The sequence below is a fragment of the Misgurnus anguillicaudatus genome, chromosome 6 (assembly GCF_027580225.2).
Source record: "Misgurnus anguillicaudatus chromosome 6, ASM2758022v2, whole genome shotgun sequence".
NCBI classification, from domain to species: domain Eukaryota; kingdom Metazoa; phylum Chordata; class Actinopteri; order Cypriniformes; family Cobitidae; genus Misgurnus; species Misgurnus anguillicaudatus.
In genome coordinates, this window is record NC_073342.2 from 5,485,550 (window position 1) to 5,506,142 (window position 20,593).

At 41.5% G+C, this 20,593-nt stretch overlaps 5 protein-coding genes across 5 annotated transcripts; all 5 read right to left on the minus strand.

Annotated features, from left to right (window-relative positions):
- Positions 1 to 4,557: 4,557 nt before the first annotated feature.
- LOC129433336 (histone H2B) lies at positions 4,558 to 5,252 on the minus strand. Its single transcript, XM_055191937.2, has one exon. The coding sequence runs from the start codon at positions 5,005 to 5,007 to the stop codon at positions 4,633 to 4,635; it is 375 nt and encodes a 124-aa protein (XP_055047912.2). The 5' UTR covers positions 5,008 to 5,252; the 3' UTR covers positions 4,558 to 4,632.
- A 368-nt stretch (positions 5,253 to 5,620) lies between these two features.
- LOC129433349 (histone H4) lies at positions 5,621 to 6,057 on the minus strand. Its single transcript, XM_055191945.2, has one exon. The coding sequence runs from the start codon at positions 6,010 to 6,012 to the stop codon at positions 5,701 to 5,703; it is 312 nt and encodes a 103-aa protein (XP_055047920.1). The 5' UTR covers positions 6,013 to 6,057; the 3' UTR covers positions 5,621 to 5,700.
- A 592-nt stretch (positions 6,058 to 6,649) lies between these two features.
- Positions 6,650 to 7,500, minus strand: LOC129433302 (histone H3). Its single transcript, XM_055191899.2, has one exon. The coding sequence runs from the start codon at positions 7,105 to 7,107 to the stop codon at positions 6,697 to 6,699; it is 411 nt and encodes a 136-aa protein (XP_055047874.1). The 5' UTR covers positions 7,108 to 7,500; the 3' UTR covers positions 6,650 to 6,696.
- Positions 7,501 to 8,111: 611 nt separating this feature from the next.
- LOC129433308 (histone H2A-like) lies at positions 8,112 to 8,689 on the minus strand. The gene has a single exon (XM_055191906.2). It carries the CDS (start codon positions 8,544 to 8,546, stop codon positions 8,160 to 8,162), a length of 387 nt encoding a protein of 128 aa, XP_055047881.2. The 5' UTR covers positions 8,547 to 8,689; the 3' UTR covers positions 8,112 to 8,159.
- A 363-nt stretch (positions 8,690 to 9,052) lies between these two features.
- Positions 9,053 to 9,897, minus strand: LOC129433294 (histone H1-like). Its single transcript, XM_055191888.2, has one exon. The coding sequence runs from the start codon at positions 9,784 to 9,786 to the stop codon at positions 9,166 to 9,168; it is 621 nt and encodes a 206-aa protein (XP_055047863.2). The 5' UTR covers positions 9,787 to 9,897; the 3' UTR covers positions 9,053 to 9,165.
- Between the last annotated feature and the right edge of the window lie 10,696 nt (positions 9,898 to 20,593).

Here is a 20,593-nt window from a genome sequence, read left to right on the forward strand (position 1 = left end):
CTGCCTGTCTGAACAGCGGCCTGGAGCGCACTCCTCCCTGGCGATTTATGTATGAAACCACCGTAGTGTTGTCCGTCCGGACGAGAACGTGATGGCCCCCGATCAGCGTCGCAAAGCTCTGCAGTGCTAAAAGGACGGCTTTGAGCTCTAGACGGTTTATATGCCATAACCGCTCCGTCTCCGACCAGGAGCCCGAAGCCGGGATGCCATCGCACAGGGCTCCCCAGCCCGTTAACGACGCGTCCGTCGTGACTACTTTCCGTCTCGTAACCAGCCCGAGTGGAGCACCCCCGCTGAACAGGTTGGGATCTAACCAGGGTCTCAGCGCTCGCATACATCCGTTCGTAACTGTAATGCTCGCTCGTCCCGATATCCACGCCCTGTTGGGCACTCTGGATCGTAACCATAGCTGTAACGGGCACACATACAGCAGACCGAGTGGGCAAACCGGGGAGGCTGCCGCCATCAAGCCTAAAAGTCTCTGAAATCGTTTCAGTGACACAGTGCATCCGTGGCTGAATACATTCAGAGCAGTCGTCAGATCTCGTTTGCGCTCCTCTGATAATAAAGCCTTCATTGAGACCGAGTCGAGACGTACGCCTAGAAACGCGATCTCCTGCGTTGGAGATAGAGCGCTCTTCTGCAAATTCACACGTAGACCGAGGCTGTCTAAATGCGAATGTACTGAGTCTCTGTGGATGATGAGCACCTCTCTTGATTGTGCTAAGATCAGACAATCGTCCAGATAATTCAGGATGCGAATGCCGCTCGCTCTCAGCGGGGACAGCGCCGTGTCTATACATTTCGTGAATGTGCGCGGGGCGAGCGCTAGACCGAACGGGAGGACCGTGAACTGGTATGCAGCATCCTTGAATGCAAATCTCAGAAAGCGCCTGTGGTGCGGGGCGATCTGAATGTGTAATGCTTTGTTGATTAGTCTCAAATCCACGATCGGTCTGAGACCGCCGTCTTTTTTCGGGACGACAAAGTACCGGCTGTAAAAACCGCTCTCTCTCTCTTGCATCGGAACTGACTCTATTGCTCGTTTGGCGAGGAGATTGCAGTTTTCCTGATACAATATCGACTCGTCTTGAGCCCGGACCGTTGACGCTATCACGCCGTTGAAATGGGGAGGTCTGCGTCGAAACTGTAGAGAGTATCCTTTCTGAATAATGTTCAGCATAATGTTCAGATATGTTGGGAATGGCACGCCATGCATCTAAGTGCAGTGATAGCGGTTGAATGACAGAATGATCGGACCGCTCGGTGCCGCCGAGCGTCTCGTGCGTGACGAGTAGCTCGGTTCTCTGGGGCTGCGCGTTGCTCGTCGGATCGCTGCTCGGGGGCGAGGGACCCAGCGGGACTAATGGAGACCTCTCCGCTCTGTGCAACGTTTGTGTTACGGGCACAAGAGAGGACGGCCGGGGGGCGGCTGACACCGCGATAGACAACGGGCTTTTGTGCGGCTCGTTGAGACCATGCATTAACCCTTCCCGTCCCCGCTTTCTCTGCGACCCGCGCGTCGCGGGGGTTCGAAAGCGGGGAGGGTGCGCTGTGCGTGTTTATATGAGGGTGGGAGCTGCCCTGGGGCGAGCGACCCGAAACCGAAACCAGATGAGGAGGAAAACGCTCTTTTTGTGAAAAAGTAACATTTTTTATTGCATTTAACACAAAAACATTTAAAGAAGCAGTCTCTGCGTCGCCCGCAACAGCCAGGGGGACGCTCGACGAGACTTTTGTTCTCTTGGCGGCGGGCTCGCCGCTCGGCGTTCTCTCTCTCACACCACTCACGTCAGGAACGCAGCTTTGCCCCGGACTGCGGTCCCCCTGGACCCGGTTTCTTGCGACGCTTCCTGGTGGATTCGTGCCAGGGGCTCTTGTGACGCACCACCGGTTCAGGTCTCATCGTCGGGGGCGTTGCCGCGGGGGGTTGCGCTGCTGGCCGGCGTGGGGCAGACTCGGAGCGGTATCTCGGCGGCGGCGGTCCCGCCGGCGCATGAGACATAGGGCGGCGAGGAAGAAAGTGACTCATGGCGTTAGAGCTCTTCACCGCCTCCGAGAATCGCTCCGTGATGGTGCCCACGGCGTCACCGAACAAGCCAGATGGGGAAACGGGAGCGTTAAGCAGCGTCTTCCTGTCGGCTTCCTTGAGATCCGTGAGATTTAACCACAGCTGGCGCTGCATCACCACCATGAAGCCCATGCTGCGTCCGATGGCTTGCGCCGACTTTTTGGTGGCTTTCAGCGCGAAATCCGTTGCCGCCCTCAGATCCCTGAAGGTATTCAGGTCCGTGCTGCCCTCGTCCAGCGCCTTTAGAGCCCTCGCCTGGAAAATCTGGAGGACTGCCATGGTGTGCAGCGAAGACAGAGCCTCTCCTGACGCGGCGTAGGCTTTATCAGCCAGGTGCGCCGTCGTGCGGCATGCCTTAGAGGGTAGTGAAGCCTCACCACCCAAGGAGGAGGACGACGGGCAGAGATGGGCCGCCACGGCTTCCTCGACGGGGGGGATGTGCAGGTATCCACGGGCTTCCGCCCCGTCTACTTTAGAAAATAGCTCAGACCCGCCGGCGCGAGCGCGGACACCCTGGGGGGTCGCCCACGCTTTGGTGACCTCATCGTGCAGGTCTGGGAGGAAAGGAGCACTTTTCCTCGGAGCGGCGGCGCGGCGGCCCGAGTCAAAGTACCAAGAATCGAGTTTGCTCCTTTGGGGTTCTTGTGGGGAACTCCACTCGATCTCTAGATCCTGCACGGCCTTAGAGAGAATGCGCACCAGCTCTTCGTGAAAGGATGGGGGGTGGGCGTCAGCCTCCGACGCGGCAGGCGGAGATTGGTCCCAATCTCCGTCAGACGCCGTCAGCGACATCTCATCCTCCTCTGCGGGGACCCCAAAGGAGACAGACTCGGCAGCTCCGGGTTCAGGACGCAGGCTCTCGGCGACGAACTGAACCGGAGAGCGACGGGGAGGGGAAGCGCGGCGCTCCGGCACGCGCTCGGTCTCCGTCGGTGGCTGAGCCCCCACCAGCGGCACCTTGGCAGCAGTGGGAGGCTGCAGCGAGGAGCTTTCGAGAGCGATGTTGAGCCGAGTCCTGAGCACCCTCATTGGAAGCTCATCACACTGAGGGCACTCAGACCCACCCACCGCCGTCTCTGCGTGGAGAAGCCCCAGACATACAATACACACTTTGTGCGAATCGGGCGGGTCGATAGGACCTCCGCACCGAGAGCACATTCGCGACATCTGGATCGCTAAGAGGGACGTCCGTCTTATCCGCGTACTCAACAGATATCTTCGTTGCAGGGTAAAACTTGCTCGTGAAGGAGAAAATACTGAAGATATTCGCTCAAGACGGCTGCTATTATAGTAAGAAGGCCACGCCTCCTTTGCCGTCTTGAGCGTCATTGGCCAGCGCGAGTTTCAACTGCACTGGCGTTGTGCAATAAGGCTTCAGGGTAATCGTGATTGAAGGATCAATCCCATAGCGTCAGCTAACTGACGCAATGTCGAGAGAACGTTCTCGACAGGGAACTGGTATTTCACGAGTTCACACTTACATATAATTTGGAGGGTAAAGTTTAATGCGTATTTGGCGTGCTGTCCGGAGGGAGGGCTCCGAGCTCGGAGTTCGGCCCGAACCCAGAGTACTCCCCCCCATGTAAGTGTGTTTTAGGACTAAAATGTGTGGAGAAGGGGTGGTGGGGGGATGCTGCGAACTGACAACATAATGAGGTAAGACTGCTGAGTCTATTTGTACCCTCTTAGGTTGATTGCTGAGTGCTTCCACCTGTGTTGATTATCTGAGAATGCTTTCACCTGTGTTTAATTATCTGAACATGCTCCTCCCGAACCTTGTTAATAAAACATCATTCAGTGTGTTTAGCTGTGTTTTCAGACATGTTCAATGATAGTAATTCCATTTTGTTGCTTGTGAAAACTCCTCTTTTGGAAACTGTACTCATCAGAGCCGTGATCATGCCTTGACACAAACCTTCTGAGGTACTCCAGTGGTATATGAATGCCAATAACAGAAATATCAGTATTGAGACTGATAAAATCCTTTTTCAGACAGTAATATCTGTCATGGGGCAAGGTCTGTGTTCTTGAATGGGTTGGTTTTCTTTCAGTTTATCTGGTTTTGTAAATACAATATGAGCATATTTTTATAATAAAAAGATTTTTCATAAAAACATAGTTTTGTCTGTTTATTATGTATTGTGTGATTATGTATATTGATATATAGGCTACTGCTTTGGAGCTACATGAGCAGTACACCCTGCTAATTAACTCTTATGTTATTAACATTTGTTCAGACAGTGAGTGAAATCACAGCAATTTTGCTACCCTATCAGCCTAATCTTGTAATATAACAACAATTCCATAAAAACTTACCAAAACGTCAAAAATGTAAAACCAATTGATGTTTGCATTAGAGGACTCTCACAACAACATGTAAAAGGTAAAAAAAACGTAACAATATAAAAAAGTTTTTTTCTATATTTGGGTCTTACAGGGTTAATGTTGAAAATTTGAACAAAAGCAATAACACCTAATTCTTAAAACAAAACTGGATGCTCTCTCGTTGATAAAGCGGATGGCTCTTAAAAGAGCCTTTGGGTGTTGAAAAGCTGGAAATTTTATTTGGAGCTGGTGTACTTGGTGACGGCCTTTGTTCCCTCAGACACGGCGTGTTTGGCGAGTTCACCGGGCAGCAGCAGACGCACGGCGGTCTGGATCTCTCTCGATGTGATGGTGGAGCGCTTGTTGTAGTGAGCGAGACGAGAGGACTCACCGGCGATACGCTCGAAAATATCATTGACGAAAGAGTTCATGATGCCCATGGCCTTAGAGGAAATCCCGGTGTCAGGATGAACCTGCTTTAGGACCTTGTAGACGTAGATAGCATAACTCTCCTTCCTGGACCTCCTGCGCTTCTTACCGCCCTTTCCTGCGGTTTTAGTAACGGCCTTCTTGGACCCCTTCTTGGGTGCAGACTTCGCTGGCTCAGGCATGATCACACAAGACAGAACGACAAAGTGAGTATAGAGCTGCTCTGGTGAAGAAGTATTTATTCTCTGTCTATGCTAATTTGCTAAGGGCAACAGGCAAACGGTGCTGATTGGACAAACACCATGAATGGATTTCATTGGAGTAGTAAACACGTAAGACAGCCAATCAAAGTGGCTAAAACGGTAGCCCTACCCATAGCATAATGTTTGAAATTTATACACTTGTGTATTGTAGTGTGGTTTTACTTTCCCGCTCTTTTTAAAATAAAATTTCTGTGAAATTTAATCGTTTTTATTTAAATAAAAGCAGCAGCCTTCTGTACTTTATTTGTAAAAAAAAAAATCGTTCATTAAACGAACACGATCAAGATCTCACATCTTTTGAGATCAGTCGGTAAAAAGATGGCGTTTGTTGCACCTCAAGTAAGCGAAAAAAAAACTTTCTATTTGGCTAGTACACAAACACAACCATTTTAATATACTTGGAACTTACGATTATGGTGCAGTGCTTTCATGTTTTTTTTTTCTGGAAAAAAACGAATCGTATAATGTGTATCTTGTTGATCTATCATGTTATGGACTTGTACGATACATTAAAAAAAACATTTACACAATACAATTGCATAGATTTCGTCTCTTAATGTGAAAATGTGGGTGGCTCTTAAAAGAGCCGTTTGATTTGCGAAAAACTGAAGCTTAACCTCCGAAACCATACAGAGTGCGACCCTGTCGCTTCAGAGCATAGACGACATCCATGGCGGTGACGGTCTTTCTCTTGGCGTGTTCAGTGTAGGTGACGGCGTCACGAATAACGTTCTCCAAAAACACCTTCAGCACACCGCGGGTCTCCTCATAGATCAGACCGGAGATACGCTTGACACCACCACGACGAGCGAGACGACGGATGGCGGGTTTGGTGATTCCCTGGATGTTATCACGCAAAACCTTGCGATGACGCTTCGCGCCTCCTTTGCCGAGTCCTTTACCGCCTTTTCCTCTTCCTGACATGATTTTAGTGTTTAAAACAGAGTGAGTATAGTGTGGCAGCGAGACATGACTTTACAGCTGCCTACAGGACCTAGTGGAAACACATAAATGAAGGCGGTGCCTTGTGACGTATCACAGTAAAAGTCCAGAACTACCTACATTTTTTACAACTGAATTTTAATCTAAACAGACATCTTTTAAACAACTTTAATATTGTTTATTTTAGAAAAGGATAAAGATGACATACAGCTGTGCTTGTTGATTGATTTTTTAATTAAATTAGTGGGGTGCATACTTTTAATAAGCATGGTGCTTATTTGTTATTAAACACATGTTCTGTCATTTTGCTCATGCAACATTAAATAGACATTTATGGGGTTACAGTCATTTTTTTCAAGTGCTTAGTTTAAAATGGTCTGCTGTGCTTCTGTCATAATGATCATGACGTTCAAACTAACTTGCATTCCCTTGTTGAAAAAGAAACCCATTGCCACATTCACGAATAAAAAAAAATATTATTTAAAACTGTTGACCACCCCACGTTACTTTAAAAGTTAATCATAAGAAATCATAGATCTAATAAATAACATAATTGCATATACACATTAAAATGTATGTGATTAAATAAAAATCGGAAATTTCTCATTCAGTGGAATTGTGGTGGCTCTTAAAAGAGCCTTTAGGGTTTATGGTAAAGCACTGAGTTTAAGCACGCTCTCCCCGAATGCGGCGAGCCAGTTGGATGTCTTTAGGCATAATGGTGACCCTCTTGGCGTGGATGGCACACAGGTTGGTGTCCTCAAACAGGCCGACCAAATAAGCTTCACTGGACTCCTGCAGGGCCATGACGGCGGAGCTCTGGAAGCGCAGATCAGTCTTGAAATCTTGGGCGATTTCTCTCACTAGACGCTGGAAAGGCAGCTTACGGATCAACAACTCAGTGGATTTCTGATAGCGGCGGATTTCTCTCAGCGCTACGGTACCGGGCCTGTAACGATGAGGCTTCTTCACACCGCCAGTGGCTGGGGCGCTCTTACGGGCAGCTTTAGTAGCGAGCTGCTTCCTGGGCGCTTTGCCTCCGGTGGATTTACGAGCGGTCTGCTTTGTTCTTGCCATAACTGCAGTCAAAACGTTCTTCTCTGCGAAGCGAAATACTCAAATGTTTTCCACAGGTCGTTTTTAAAGACAAGTCGCTCATGAGCTCAGAGGGTGGCGACAGTGTACTGGCATATGGTTGGCTAATGCGTGACGTCAAAGTAGAAAGCTAGCCAATGGCTGTGCGCGTTTCTTGTTTTCAAACGAGCGGCGGTTTGTGTTTCCCGCTCGAAATCCTTTGTCTTGTTTAACTTCAAATCAAAGGAGCGCTCTAAAGCCCTTTTTTCATGTGTCAAAAATATGCATTAAAATATCCAAACATTAAACAAATACATTACTGTTCTGTAGAGATTAAAGGAAACAACAAGTTAAATAAATATGCATTAGACAGTAAAAAAAGACACCACCAGTATGACAGCACCCAGACCAGTCAACAGTAGGCCATTGAATAAAATAGTAAGTATACGTTAAACATTTGTATGTTATGTGCACTTTTGTAGTGCAGGATATACGGAGACTGTATACGGCATATACCCACTTAAAAAAAATCAAAAATTCCCTAAAAACACCCAGTAAGAATATGGTTTTGTGGAAAATATTGAAATAGTCGGTGACCCGTGGCGGAGCGCACGTAAATATTCATCTTATTTCGCATTTAAGCGCCACTCATGAGACATTAGTCACCGTTTAACGTGGCTTAAACAGGGCTGTTTTTATCAAATGAGGACAAAAAATAAGAGCCAGGCGCCACTACACAATTGTTGTGTGCCACCACTGGCTACATTGTTGGAAAAATAAAACAAAGCTAGAAGTTCTTACATATAATTAGTTATATTTAAAGAACGTTCAAACACGGTTGCTGCTTGTCATTTAATATAATGACAAGCAGCAACATTTAATGTGAAATCAATAATGGAAAAGAAACAAGCCTCAAACTTTTTTGCTTTGGATTTATATTGGCTATTGGCTAAAGTCATAACGTACCAAAAATCAAAACGAAAATTCACTTCTTTGTAAGTCAAGTGGGTGGCTCTTAAAAGAGCCTTTGGTTTAGTTTTGGAGAATTGGATAGTTTACTTTGCTTTAGCGGGCTTCTCGGTCTTCTTTGGCAGCAACACAGCCTGGATGTTGGGCAACACACCGCCCTGAGCGATGGTCACGCGACCCAAGAGTTTGTTCAACTCCTCGTCGTTACGCACTGCCAGCTGTAAATGGCGGGGAATGATGCGAGTCTTCTTGTTGTCACGAGCGGCGTTTCCGGCCAACTCTAGAATCTCAGCAGTAAGATACTCGAGCACAGCGGCAAGATAAACTGGAGCTCCAGCACCAACGCGCTCTGCATAGTTACCCTTGCGAAGAAGTCTGTGAACACGACCGACGGGAAACTGAAGCCCGGCTCTGGATGAACGAGTCTTAGCCTTCGCTCTGGTTTTACCACCGGTTTTGCCTCTGCCGCTCATTTTCGATTTAGAGAGTCGTTGTTTCCTCGAAGATATTTACAGCAAGTGTAATAGCAAGGTGTTGCTGTTCTCAGTATTTAGGCATGCTTGGCACTCGCCGATTGGTTAGAGTCTGAAGAAAGTTTAAACCAATCACTGAACTTCCCTCCAAATGTCAACGCCCACCCCTTCTTGTTTTATTTTGTTAAATAGGTTTTATATTAAAGATTAATTTACGTAATGGGCAGCATTAAAGTATTATTTTCAGTACACATGGGGACACATTTTAAGAAGATTACATGAAGATGAAGTAATGTTAAATAGGAAAATTGTCATATTGAATAAGATACACACAACTTGAATTAGATCTCTTAGGTCAAAAAGTGTTGCAAATTTAACGACCTCAGACCCTTATAGCGATTTATTTAAAACTGCTGTCTGTACTGCCCAACAAGCAAATAACATCAATGTAGTCTACCGACATATTTTACTTTATATTGAAAAAAGTTAACAACGTTGCGGTCAAATATAAAATGCAATCATGATTAGTTACAGATTATATTGAAACACTGCTCTTTCATGAATTAGTGGGTGGCTCTTAAAAGAGCCTTTGAGTCTAAAGAAAAAAAAATGAGTTGATTTATTTCTTTTTAGGTGCTGCCTTTTTAGGCTTAGCTGCTTTGGGCTTTGTCGTCTTGGGTTTAGCAACCTTTGCTTTTTTGGGGCTCTTCGCTGCTTTCTTAGGAGCCGCTGGCTTCTTTGCTTTCTTGGGGCTCTTTGTTGCCTTTTTAGCGGCGGTGGCGGCTGGTTTCTTCGCTGCTTTCTTGGGTGATTTCTTAGCGGCGGTCTTCTTTGTCGCTGCAGTCTTGGGCTTCTTGGCGGCGGCGGGTTTCTTGGCTGCGGGCTTCTTTGCTTTAGGAGCGGCTTTCTTTGCTGGTTTTGCCTTGGTCTCTGTCTGCTTTTTGTTGAGTTTAAAAGACCCGGAAGCGCCGGTGCCTTTGGTCTGGACCAGAGTGCCTTTAGTCACCAGATTCTTGATGGCAATCTTGACGCGGGCGTTTTTCTTCTCCACGTCGTAACCACCGGCGGCGAGCGCTTTCTTCAGGGCGGCGAGAGAGACGCCGCTTCTCTCCTTGGAAGCCGAGACAGCTTTGACGATGAGGTCACCCACACTTGGACCCGTTTTCTTGGCTTTAGCGGCGGATTTCTTCTTGGGTGCTTTGGCCGGGGCGGCGGCAGCAGCTGGAGCGGTTTCTGCCATTTCTTAATGCGAATGTATTACCACACAGTAAACACGAATTCAGTGTTTCAGTTCAGGGCGCGCCGCGCTTTTACTCAGCACATGAGAACCATATAGACTCAACCTGGACAGCTCGGTGTCTGCGCTCCTTCACGAGCCGCTGGCGTGTGTTTTCTCCTCTAACATTTACTATAAAACTGGAGTATTTAAACACATTGGCGCGATAATAAAAATTTAGACACAGAGCAGAGGTCCAGAGCTGTATATTGAAATTAAAACACGCGTGAACGAAAAGGTTATTTTGGCATCTTTACATAAAATCCAAGACCAACATCAACCACTATATAAAGCTGCGTATGGTTTCATGAGTTTTTCTCGTTTAATATTTAGTGACAGGTCGAGCGCGTCTTCTGTGTTTTTAACAGACACTTTGCTAAATCGCTTGAATTAAATGAACATCACTGAAGGACTTGTGAAGTGTTATATAAAGTAGTTGTTTTGATCATCTTGAAGCACACGCGCCATCCAGAGGCTTCCTATTTCTTTGTCTACAGTACGAGGCTTACATAATTTTCTTATATCTTATGCATGTTTCGCTTTTGTATATTTGTTGTTGTACTCAAACTGCAACGTGAACCGGGCAATTGCGATTCATAAAATTAGTCACAAGCATCCAAACCATAACATTGCAGTGACAGTGAGATATTGACATACATGCAAACAGAAGACAGATTATGTCCACACCATACAAAATAAAGTGGAAACATTAATGTACTTTTTAACATCATGCCTAAATTATGTTGCCCCCATTTCACCAACCAAAATATTTGAATTGACAAGCACATACTGTGAGAAACCTCAACATGTTTAATTTGTCTGCAAAATACGTCAGTGGTTTACTTTTTAAACTAGAGGTCATAAAGGTTGTAGAATTAAATTAATCCTGAAATATTTGCCAGAAGAAATGTAGACATACATTTACATTGTTTGAATGATTTACACAAACATAAGAAACATGATGTGAGAGGAGGTAAAGCTGATGTGGAAATTTCCAAAACCAAATCTAATCTAGCTTACAGGTCTAGATGCAGACAGTGTGTTTTTTGAACACATGCTTTACCTGAGGCCTGTATAATGAAGCCAGGGTTAACCAATGCAGTCAGACTTTCAGCATGAACAAATAGATAATCAATGATAATTCACAACACGCATGTTTACTACACTTATAATAAAATGATGATAACATTTTCCAAGGGCTTGCATGTAAATGTAGACAGGAATAGACAAAATCCAACACAGCATATCACAACACAGTGTGCTGGGAGGTATGACCAAAAATGTATATCAAGGTATGCATTTATTTTTATTTATTTATTTATTTTAAATAATGCAAAATTATTTTGAACATTATTTGTTTTCTTTTTTTTATGCATGACTGGACACATTTACTACTGACTGAAAGAGAAATTCTGCAGTAGATTGACTTAGTATGTCCTATTTTACTGTCATGATGAGTGAATATTTTATGTAAGCAATAAGGTACGAGAGGCTGTGCTGTATCGTGAATAAGTAACGGCTGAAGGGTGTTGTTAGGCACGACGCGAAGCGGAGTGCCTGCAACCCCTTTAGCCGTTACTTATTCACGATACAGCACTTGCCTCGAGTACCTTATTGCTTTTATAAAACGGTTACACCACAATATTAAAGTAAAAAAAATATTAGTGCAACTTTCATGAAGTTAAATTAATAAAAGCATTCCTTCCGCTAGAAAAAATAGTCCCTGACTGCGAAAAACAACATGAAAGTTCAAATAAAAACAACAAACTGTTCTCAGACTTTGACTCATTATATGTTTATGTGTTGCTAAGGGTGTTGCTAAGGGCGCAGTGATATTAAATAGAACCGTTGGGTGAAGCGGTCATAGCAGTGTTTTATTGCGAATAAAGCACACCTATTGACCAATCAGAATCAAGGATTGGAACTAACCGTTTTATAAAGAAAATTATACACTAGTATTAATACAGGTGTGCAAGGCCCTACAAAATAATGTTGTTTTACAAAAAGGGGATTCTCATGATTCTAATGAAGTGAAGGAATCAAAATGCTTGAAAGTTGCAGTCAAAATACAGAGAACCTTTATATTGTAAAAATTTCACAAACAATCCTCTTCCTCTAATATTTAAACAAACAAATAAATAAAAGGTGTTCAACTTGCATTAATAAAACTAGTCCTTCAATTTCAAGCCCTTAAATACATAGTTAAATTGAAATTATCCATAGACATTTCCTAAGCTGATCTTAGGTCAGCAGCTAGCAGATTTACCTTAGTCTCACCGCTTGTGTCGCAGTCTGTTAGAGTCATGATTTCTAATGTGCCACCCTGTATACTAAATAGCGACATTGAAGGTGAGTTGAACAAGACCGAAATGGAGAAGAACCATGTCCTCTTTCTGCCACATGTTTGAACAACATAATAAGTCATTTTGATTTGTTTGATGTTTGGAGATTACAACACCCAGTGGAAAGGCAATATACTTGGTCTAAGTTTTCAAGTGACCATATCAGCTTTGCCAGGTTAGATCGTTTTTATATTAGTAAAGATTGGTGCAATAGAATTTTTAAGGCCTATATTTACCCCAGTGGTTTTTTTAGATCATCATTTATGTATGATTGTTTTAAATTTACAAAAAATAAGAGGTCATAGTTATTATTGGTATTTTAATGTAAAATTGTTCCAAGATGGCTTTTTTGTTAAAAAATTCATTTATTTTGGGCTAAATGGGGAGAGCAAAATAATGATTTTGATGATGTTGTACATTGGTGGGATGTAGGAAAAGCACACATCAGGAATTTTTGTCAAAATTATACAGTTAATGCAAATTATGTTCTTTAAAAAACTGTTATGGACCTGGAAAATGAAATTAAAACAATTGAAAGAAGTTTATTTAACCAGAATCAACTGAAAGACTGAATGAAAAAAGAAAGCTTCACTTTTCCATGAACGAGCTAAGGGAGCTTTAATAAGATCCCGTTTCCTTTCTCTAAGTGAGATGGATGCACCAAGTTCTTTCTTTTTAAGTTTTGAGAAACAAGAAGGAGCACGGAAGTCTATGTTACATCTAAAGAAACCAGATGGGACTGTAACAACTAATCCCAAAGAAATGAGAACAATGGCCATTGATTTTTATACAAAACTTTTTTTGGATGGTCCATGTGACATTGACTGTATGGAGGACCTTTTTAAAGATTTACCAAATCTGATTGACACACAGAGGAACCAATTGGAGGTTGAAATAGACATTGATGAAGTAACCGAGGCTCTAAATTATGGAATTATATTTGTGTCAAATTAAATGAACGCAACTTTTGCAAAAACAAACAAAAATATACATTGATAAAAGAAAAAAACACTCTGAAAATAAAAACACACTCTGAAAATAAAAACAATCAACTAACTAGCAAAGAAATTAACATCATCTTTAAATATACTGCATTCTTTGTTTATGGTTTTCTAAGTTTCACTAAACATAGTTTTGAATGTGCTGCAAGTGTTTTCGTTTTCGCTTTCCAAGTTAGGGTTTGCGCTTCGCAAATTTACGTTCTCCATATTGACACAATCCTCTCGTGAGGGGCGGGCTTAACAGCGGTTCGCTCTTATTGGCTTGTGAGATTTTGATTGACAGCTCATTGAACCGGAACCCCGGAACAGAAGGTGGCGGTAGTGCACCAATAAGCTGGATGCCAACTGGTGTTAAAAATAATAAGAAGAAGACGAGCGGAGCTGCAAGTAGTCTAAACAAACGGTAATAAGAGTATATTAAAGAACATTAATGATAAAACACGGATATTTTACACATCAGCAGAAGAATAACAATAGTTCAAGATGAGTAATCGGGAGGCTCACGGAGCATCAACACCATCCTCCTCGGCCGGACAATCGAGGCAGCCTGAGGCAAGTTTGTAATATAACTATCAAAATAAATAAAATAATCCCACTGCAAGTTTTATTCATGTGCTGGCGAGGTTTTTGCTGTTAGCCTTGCACAGGGTGGCCAGCTTCAAAATTTCAGGGTTCTAATGTTAACCTTGTAAACTTGCGGTTTTCTAAAGCAACAATTAGTTAAAAACAAGTTATACATTTTAAAGTATTTGTGTTGAATGATTATTGTGCTATATGTAGTGATGTCATTAAATGCTTATTGTTTATTTTACTGCTCTAGACGGGGAAACTCTGGACGAGGCAGCACTTTCGGTTCCATGCAGTGGTTGACAGGCACCTGCTTCTGTCAGAGAAAAACGCCTTCAAAATAACTGAGTTTGATCACACATGCATGCACTAAAGGCCAAGCAAATGAATTTAAAGAAAGAATGGAAACAGCAGTGCAACATGATGCTTACTTTTACAGGTGTCGGTTGAAATAAACTCAAATGTCTAGACAAAATGTTTCTCCCAATAGTAATGTCTTTTTTTATCATTTATAGATGCTGTTTAACAGTTGTTAATGACTTTACATGCATCTGAATGGTTTACAGAGTCTTAAAGGGATAGTTCACCCAAAAATGAAAATTCCATCATCACCATCATCCTCTGTGACAATGTCAACAATTTCCTCTTGAAAAAGTTGCTCCACCATCTCAAAAAGAAACAATATGTTATAATGCGAACCAAATTTAGTTTGATACATTTCTAAGGACACATAATTACATAATGCCAAAGTAACTATATGCAAGTACATGAATGTCAAGAATAAAATCCTGATATTTACTTTATGTCATTCCAATCTCATGTAACATAGGCCCTATTTACACATGGCATTGGATGAGTCTTGAGACCACATTTGCTTTAAGGGGAAGGGGACAGCACACTACTTACTATGATAATGAGTAATGACTTTGCAAAAAAAGTGTCGGGGGAAGAATGTATTATTACAGTGTTTTTGTTGTTTATTAATAGTTTAATGTCATGCCACCTACCCAGCTAGAATTATGAATAAAAATAAAAGATGAAAAATAAAACATTTATTCTTGATAAATATTCTAAAATTAAATCTGGTCTTACAAAATAGGTGCAGATCACCTGCCGAATCAAGCACTGTCTCTTCTTCCATTGCAGTTCTTCATAGTACAAGAGATGGCTGACCAAACATCACACCATAGAGGCTCATTTCTAAAAAAAAGAGAGAAGTATGTTCAAATCGTAGCTTATTAAAAAAATGTTTGTCCATAGTAAATCATTATGTGAAGTATTATGGAAACCAAATTAGTGGCATTTCAACATTAAGGGCAGGTAGGCTAAATACCACCAGATGTGGTGCAGATATGCACCTAAATAAGACAATTCTGTCGTCATTTACTCACCATCAAGTCATTCCAAACCCTTAAGACTTTTGTTCATCTTCTGAACACAAGTAAAGATCTTTAAAATGTTATCTTTTCAAAGAGAGCTTTCTGTCCCACCAGTAACAGCAAACATGACTACCACTTTCAAGGCTTCATTTTATCCTTATGTAGCACGGTGCTTTTGTTAACGTGCATTAAACATTAATTGATTTGAATTAAAATTAATTTAAACTTAACATACGCTGCAAAATATGTTCTCACACTTGTTCTTGTAGGAATAGCTAACATGAATTCTATGCTGAACTTGTTACATTTCAAATGTTATAAAAACATCAACTAAAAACACCTACAAAATATACCAAAGCCCCTTTAAAGTGGTATTTTATATACAGAGAACAACATGAACTGGTTCAGTGCCTACCTGAAGAAATGACACTCTTTGCTCCTGATAAAATGAAAAGTGGAATTAGGCTAAAATCTTACATTTGTTTTTGTATGGACAATAATAAAGATAGAATTGTTTTCCTAACCACATTTAAAGAAATATCATTATCTTTGCGTTTCACATATCCATTGTAAGCCTAACATATGTGCCAAAGTAAACTATGGAACAAATAGTCTGTTACGTAACGATCTTTGCTCTGCTTTGAGAAACGCAATACCATTCATATACAGTTTAACACAACTGTTGCAGTCTTCACATTAATAAAACTTAGTAGTGGGGTTATTCTATTTATTTTGATAGTTATTACAAACTTACCTCAGGCTGCGAGAAGGATGGTGTTATTGCTCCGGACCGTGAGCCTACCGATTACTCATCTTGAACTATTGTTATTCTTCTGCTGATGTGTAAAATATCTGTGTTTTATTCATAATGTTCTTTAATATATTCTTATTACAGTCTGTTTAGACTACTTGCAGCTCCGTTGAAAAACAGCGTCCGATCGTCTTCTTCTTCTTGTTATTTTTAACAGCGGTTGGCATCCAGCTTGTTGGTGCGCTGCCGCCGCCTTCTGTTCCGGGGTTCCGGTTCAATGAGCTGTCAATCAAAATCTCACAAGCCAATAAGAGCGAACTGCTGTTAAGCCCGCCCCTCACGAGAGGTTTGTGTCAAAATGGAGAACTTAAATTTGCGAAGCGCAAACTAAAACTTGGAAAGCGAAAACGAAAACACTTGCAGCACATTCAAAACTATGTTTAGTGAAAGTGAAACTTAGAAAACCATAAACAAAGAATGCAGTATATTTAAAGCAACACCAAAGAGTTTTTTTTACCTTAAAATAACGTTTCCAAAAAAGTTTCAGTGGTTCATCCACTCGAAACAGGGTAAACGGCACTTTCACATTTGCTTTGCAGCCCTCTATCGGCCAAAACCGCACTAAAGAAGTTTCCAACCGTCGGGTAGTGGTCCTGTAGTTCGAGTGAAAACTACAAAAACTTGCTTTACGGCAGACCTACAATCCAATCAGAGCCAGCTATGCTGCAGTTTTTATGACAGTGTGTAATGGACAATTACGCTTCTAACCTGTAGGGGGAGCAAAGAGACAGAGTTCTTTAGTGTTGCTTTAAAGATGATGTTTATTTCTTTGCTAGTTAGTTGATTGTTTTTATTTTCAGAGTGTTTTTTTTCTTTTATCAATGTATATTTTTGTTTGTTTTTGCAAAAGTTGCGTTCATTTAATTTGACACAAATATAATTCCATATAAATCAGCTAACTAGTGGACGTGCACCGGGAATTGATGGACTTCCAGACGAATTTTATAAACAGTTTTGGCCCTTATTAAAAGAGGATTTGTTTGATGTTTTTAAATCATCTTATATGAAAAAAGATTTACCAACAAGCTGTAAAAGAGCTGTTTTGTCATTGTTACCAAAAATAGGTGAACTTGGTCTTTTAAAGAACTGGAGACCGGTCGCAATTTTGTGTACCGACTACAAAATTTGAGCAAAATGTCTTTCAAATAGATTGAAATTGTACTTAGAATACATAGTAAATGAATATCGATCTTATTGTATTCCTAACCGAACCATAATGGATAACATCTTTCTTGTTCGTGACATCATTCATATGGTAAAAAGGGATGATGACAATATTGGAATACTTGTAATCAATCAGGAAAAGGCATTTGATCGAGTCAGTCACTTTTATTTGTTTAAATCCCTTAAAGCTTTTGGGTTTGGTGATTCTTTTATTTCATGGATTAAACTGTTATATTTTGATGTTTCTATAATGTTGAAGGTTGGAGAAGGGCTAAGTCAACCAGTGGCAGTACGTCGTAGAGGCATTCGACAAGGTTGCCCCTTGTCAGGGATGTTATATTGCTTAGCCATCGAACCCCTAGCTGCTTCGTCAACTGGGGAGAAATTAAGATGGACTGCGAATTGAAGAACAACAATTTAAACGTAAGTTTTCTGCCTATGCTGACGACGTTACTGTGCTTATTAAAAGCAAAAGAGATGTGATGGTTTTAGACGAAGTTTTAAAGAAGTATGAAAGCGCCTCCTTAGCAAAGGTAAACTGGGAAAAAAGTGAAGGTTTTATTTTGGGAAATTGGTCTGAAGAAGGACCACCAGTTTTACCAGGAGGTGTGAAATGGGGTCAAGAAGGCTTGAAAATATTGGGTATTTATTTAGGAACTGATAATTACATTCAGAAAAATTGGGAAGGAGTGTATGACAAGATGTGTGACCGTTTGTCACGGTGGACATGGATCCTGCCTCAGTTATCTTTTAGAGGGAGTCTTAGTAACGAATAACTTGGCTGCTTCAGCACTTTGGCACAAATTAATTGTGTTGAACCCCCCTGATGAGGTAGTTCAGTCATTACAAAAGAAAATTAATGATTTCTTTTGGTCCGGTCAGCACTGGGTAAAATCTGCTATTTTGTATTTACCGGTCAGTGAAGGTGGACAAGGCCTAATAGATATAAAAAGCAGAATTAAGGCCTTCAGGCTGCAGACTGCACAGAAGTTGCTATATTCTGAAAATATCTGCTGGGCTGATACAGCTTGTTCATTACTACGTAGTATGAATTGTTTTAAATATGATTTTAATTTATTTTTAATTAGTTTGAAAGATGTGGAATGGAAGGATTTTTCTCTGTTTTACAAATCACTCCTGAAAGTGTGGAATTCTGTCTTTCAAGTAAGGAGAGATCCAAACCTTGAAGGTTGGATACAAAATGAACCGCTTTTTAACAATCCCTTAATACAGGCAAATGTGTTGAAAATGAGGAGTTTGCAGCAACCCAGTCTCACCCCATGGCGTCAATATTTCAATACTATTAAGTCCGTTGCATTCTCTTTCCTATTTTCTTACCATTTTCTACCATTTTCGCGTCGGTTTAGGGTTAGATTTACATAATGACATCCCTACCCAAACCTAACCCTAACCCCAATGCCAGGTGACAACTGTTTAATTTCGCGTACCTAATAGTATTGAAGTCCCCAGTTCGTCAAAAAATGACGCGAAAGGTATACCCTCCGCATCAACATATTGACGCATGGTCAAGTGTCGTCAAATATTGACGCCATGGGTGTGAGACTGTGTTATTTGCAGACATTAATGGTTGGAGCAAAATGCACATGTTTGTCTGATTTAAAGAATGGAAATGAGTGGAAAAGTCCCCAAGTGTAATTTGACGGGTATCAAGTCTGAGATTTATGGATAAAGTAGTCAAGGAATCCTTTTAGCTCTTCCTTCTATCTACAGACAAAATATACAAGAGAATTGTTGTAGTGAACAAGGGGATGAAATAAGAGAACATTTTCCAACACTTCAGATTTCAATGATAATAGATGAACAGCCAGAGAAAGAATCACTTCTTGTTTTTTGTATACCTGAATTGAACTCGTTTGAAGATGTTTCAAAGAAAGCTTTGTATTTATCATGTGTCAAAGTCTCTCATCAATCTGAGCTGAAGAGATGTAAGGAATCAAAGTGGTTGGAGGTCTCTATATAAATTACCTATAGAAAAACGCACAGCAGATTTTCAGTGGAGGATTGTGCATTTGGCAATTGCAACAAATAGATATTTGACACGTGTTGACCCCACTGTGGGGAGGGAATGTATATTTTGTGGTTATGAAGAAACTTTGAAGCATCTATTTTTAGATTGTTCTAGGCTAAATGGATTATTTCTGATTTTAAAGAGTTGGCGTAGAGCACTTGGTGAAGATATGGATGAAAAGATATTTATATTTGGCCCAAAATATGTTGCAACAGATAAAAAAAAGAATTTATTTAATCAATTTTTTAATTGGTGAAGCAAAGCTGGTAATATGGATTACAAGGAAAAAAAGCGGAAAGTCAGCGGGACATTTGAATCTGAACTTATTTTAAAGGCTTTTGTATCTGCCAGGATAAAAGCAGAATTAACTTTTTTTAAATTAACAAAAAATGTGGCTGCTTTTAATGAGTTTTGGGGACAGGCAGAAGTGTTTTGTGTGGTTGATCAAGAGGAACTTTTGTTTTTAAATTTGTAATTATAATTTTTTTCTGTTTGTTTGTAGGTTTGTTTTGGTTTGTTTCTGATTTAGTTTAGTTTTGTACGTTGAGGTTAATGTATATATGTTATATGTAATAAATAAGGCCAAAAATGTTTGGTAAGGAAAAAAAAGGAATTTTATAATCTTTTGTGAATAAAGAGTTGTTCAAGTCACGTCTCTCTCTCTCTCTCTCTCTCTCTCTCTCTCCCTCTCTCTCTCTCTCTCTCTCTCTGTGCAATATCCAATTAATGTCCCCGCACCTTCTTGTGGTTGACTCTGTGTTCGACCTTACGCAGGGCTGCGTATAGCCCATTGGTAGATTTACTGAGCGCATGGTGACATGAAACGATTAACATGTTGTGGTAAAAACCCGATGGTGATTCCGTTTTTTTTGTCGTGGTTGCACGTGCCGCCCCACACTAAATCCTGCCCTATGCAGTTGCCCATGTCGCCCATGCCTAAACCCTAAATCAGTGGTCACCAATCCTGGTCCTGGAGGGCTGGTGTCTCTGCAGAGTTTAGCTCCAACACTAATCAAACACATTTGAAGCAACTTCACTCACCCCTGAATTCACAAGAACCAATCAAGCACACTATATCCTAAATGCTTTGTTCTCTGGATATTTAAGGAAATGTTGTAAATGATTTTGGGAGGGGATTTTCTATATTCAGAAAGGTACCCCCATGATGCTGTACTGGCACAGCATCATGTATTTTTATTTTATTTTGAGGAATCTGTAACCAGATCTTCATCCTTACCAGATATGCAATGGTTTTCTTTAGATTTTTCACTGGTCGATCATCCCTGTGTAAATTCTGGTCTAGTTTATAACCTGACCCGGAGCAGTTTAGCCTTTTAGTGTAAGTTACTATGGCCATGAACACTGTTTAAAGCAGAGCTGCAAATACCTCGAACACTTTAGAAAGAGAGTTGAGTCAACTCCATTCACTGTTTTAATAGCAATGGCGAATCATGGAGCCTCTCAAGAGTTTCCGAAAG

Coding starts and splice junctions, on each gene's coding strand:
- LOC129433336 (XM_055191937.2), bottom strand. CDS start 5,007: ATGCCTGAGCCAGCGAAGTCTGCACCCAAGAAGGGGTCCAAGAAGGCC.
- LOC129433349 (XM_055191945.2), bottom strand. CDS start 6,012: ATGTCAGGAAGAGGAAAAGGCGGTAAAGGACTCGGCAAAGGAGGCGCG.
- LOC129433302 (XM_055191899.2), bottom strand. CDS start 7,107: ATGGCAAGAACAAAGCAGACCGCTCGTAAATCCACCGGAGGCAAAGCG.
- LOC129433308 (XM_055191906.2), bottom strand. CDS start 8,546: ATGAGCGGCAGAGGCAAAACCGGTGGTAAAACCAGAGCGAAGGCTAAG.
- LOC129433294 (XM_055191888.2), bottom strand. CDS start 9,786: ATGGCAGAAACCGCTCCAGCTGCTGCCGCCGCCCCGGCCAAAGCACCC.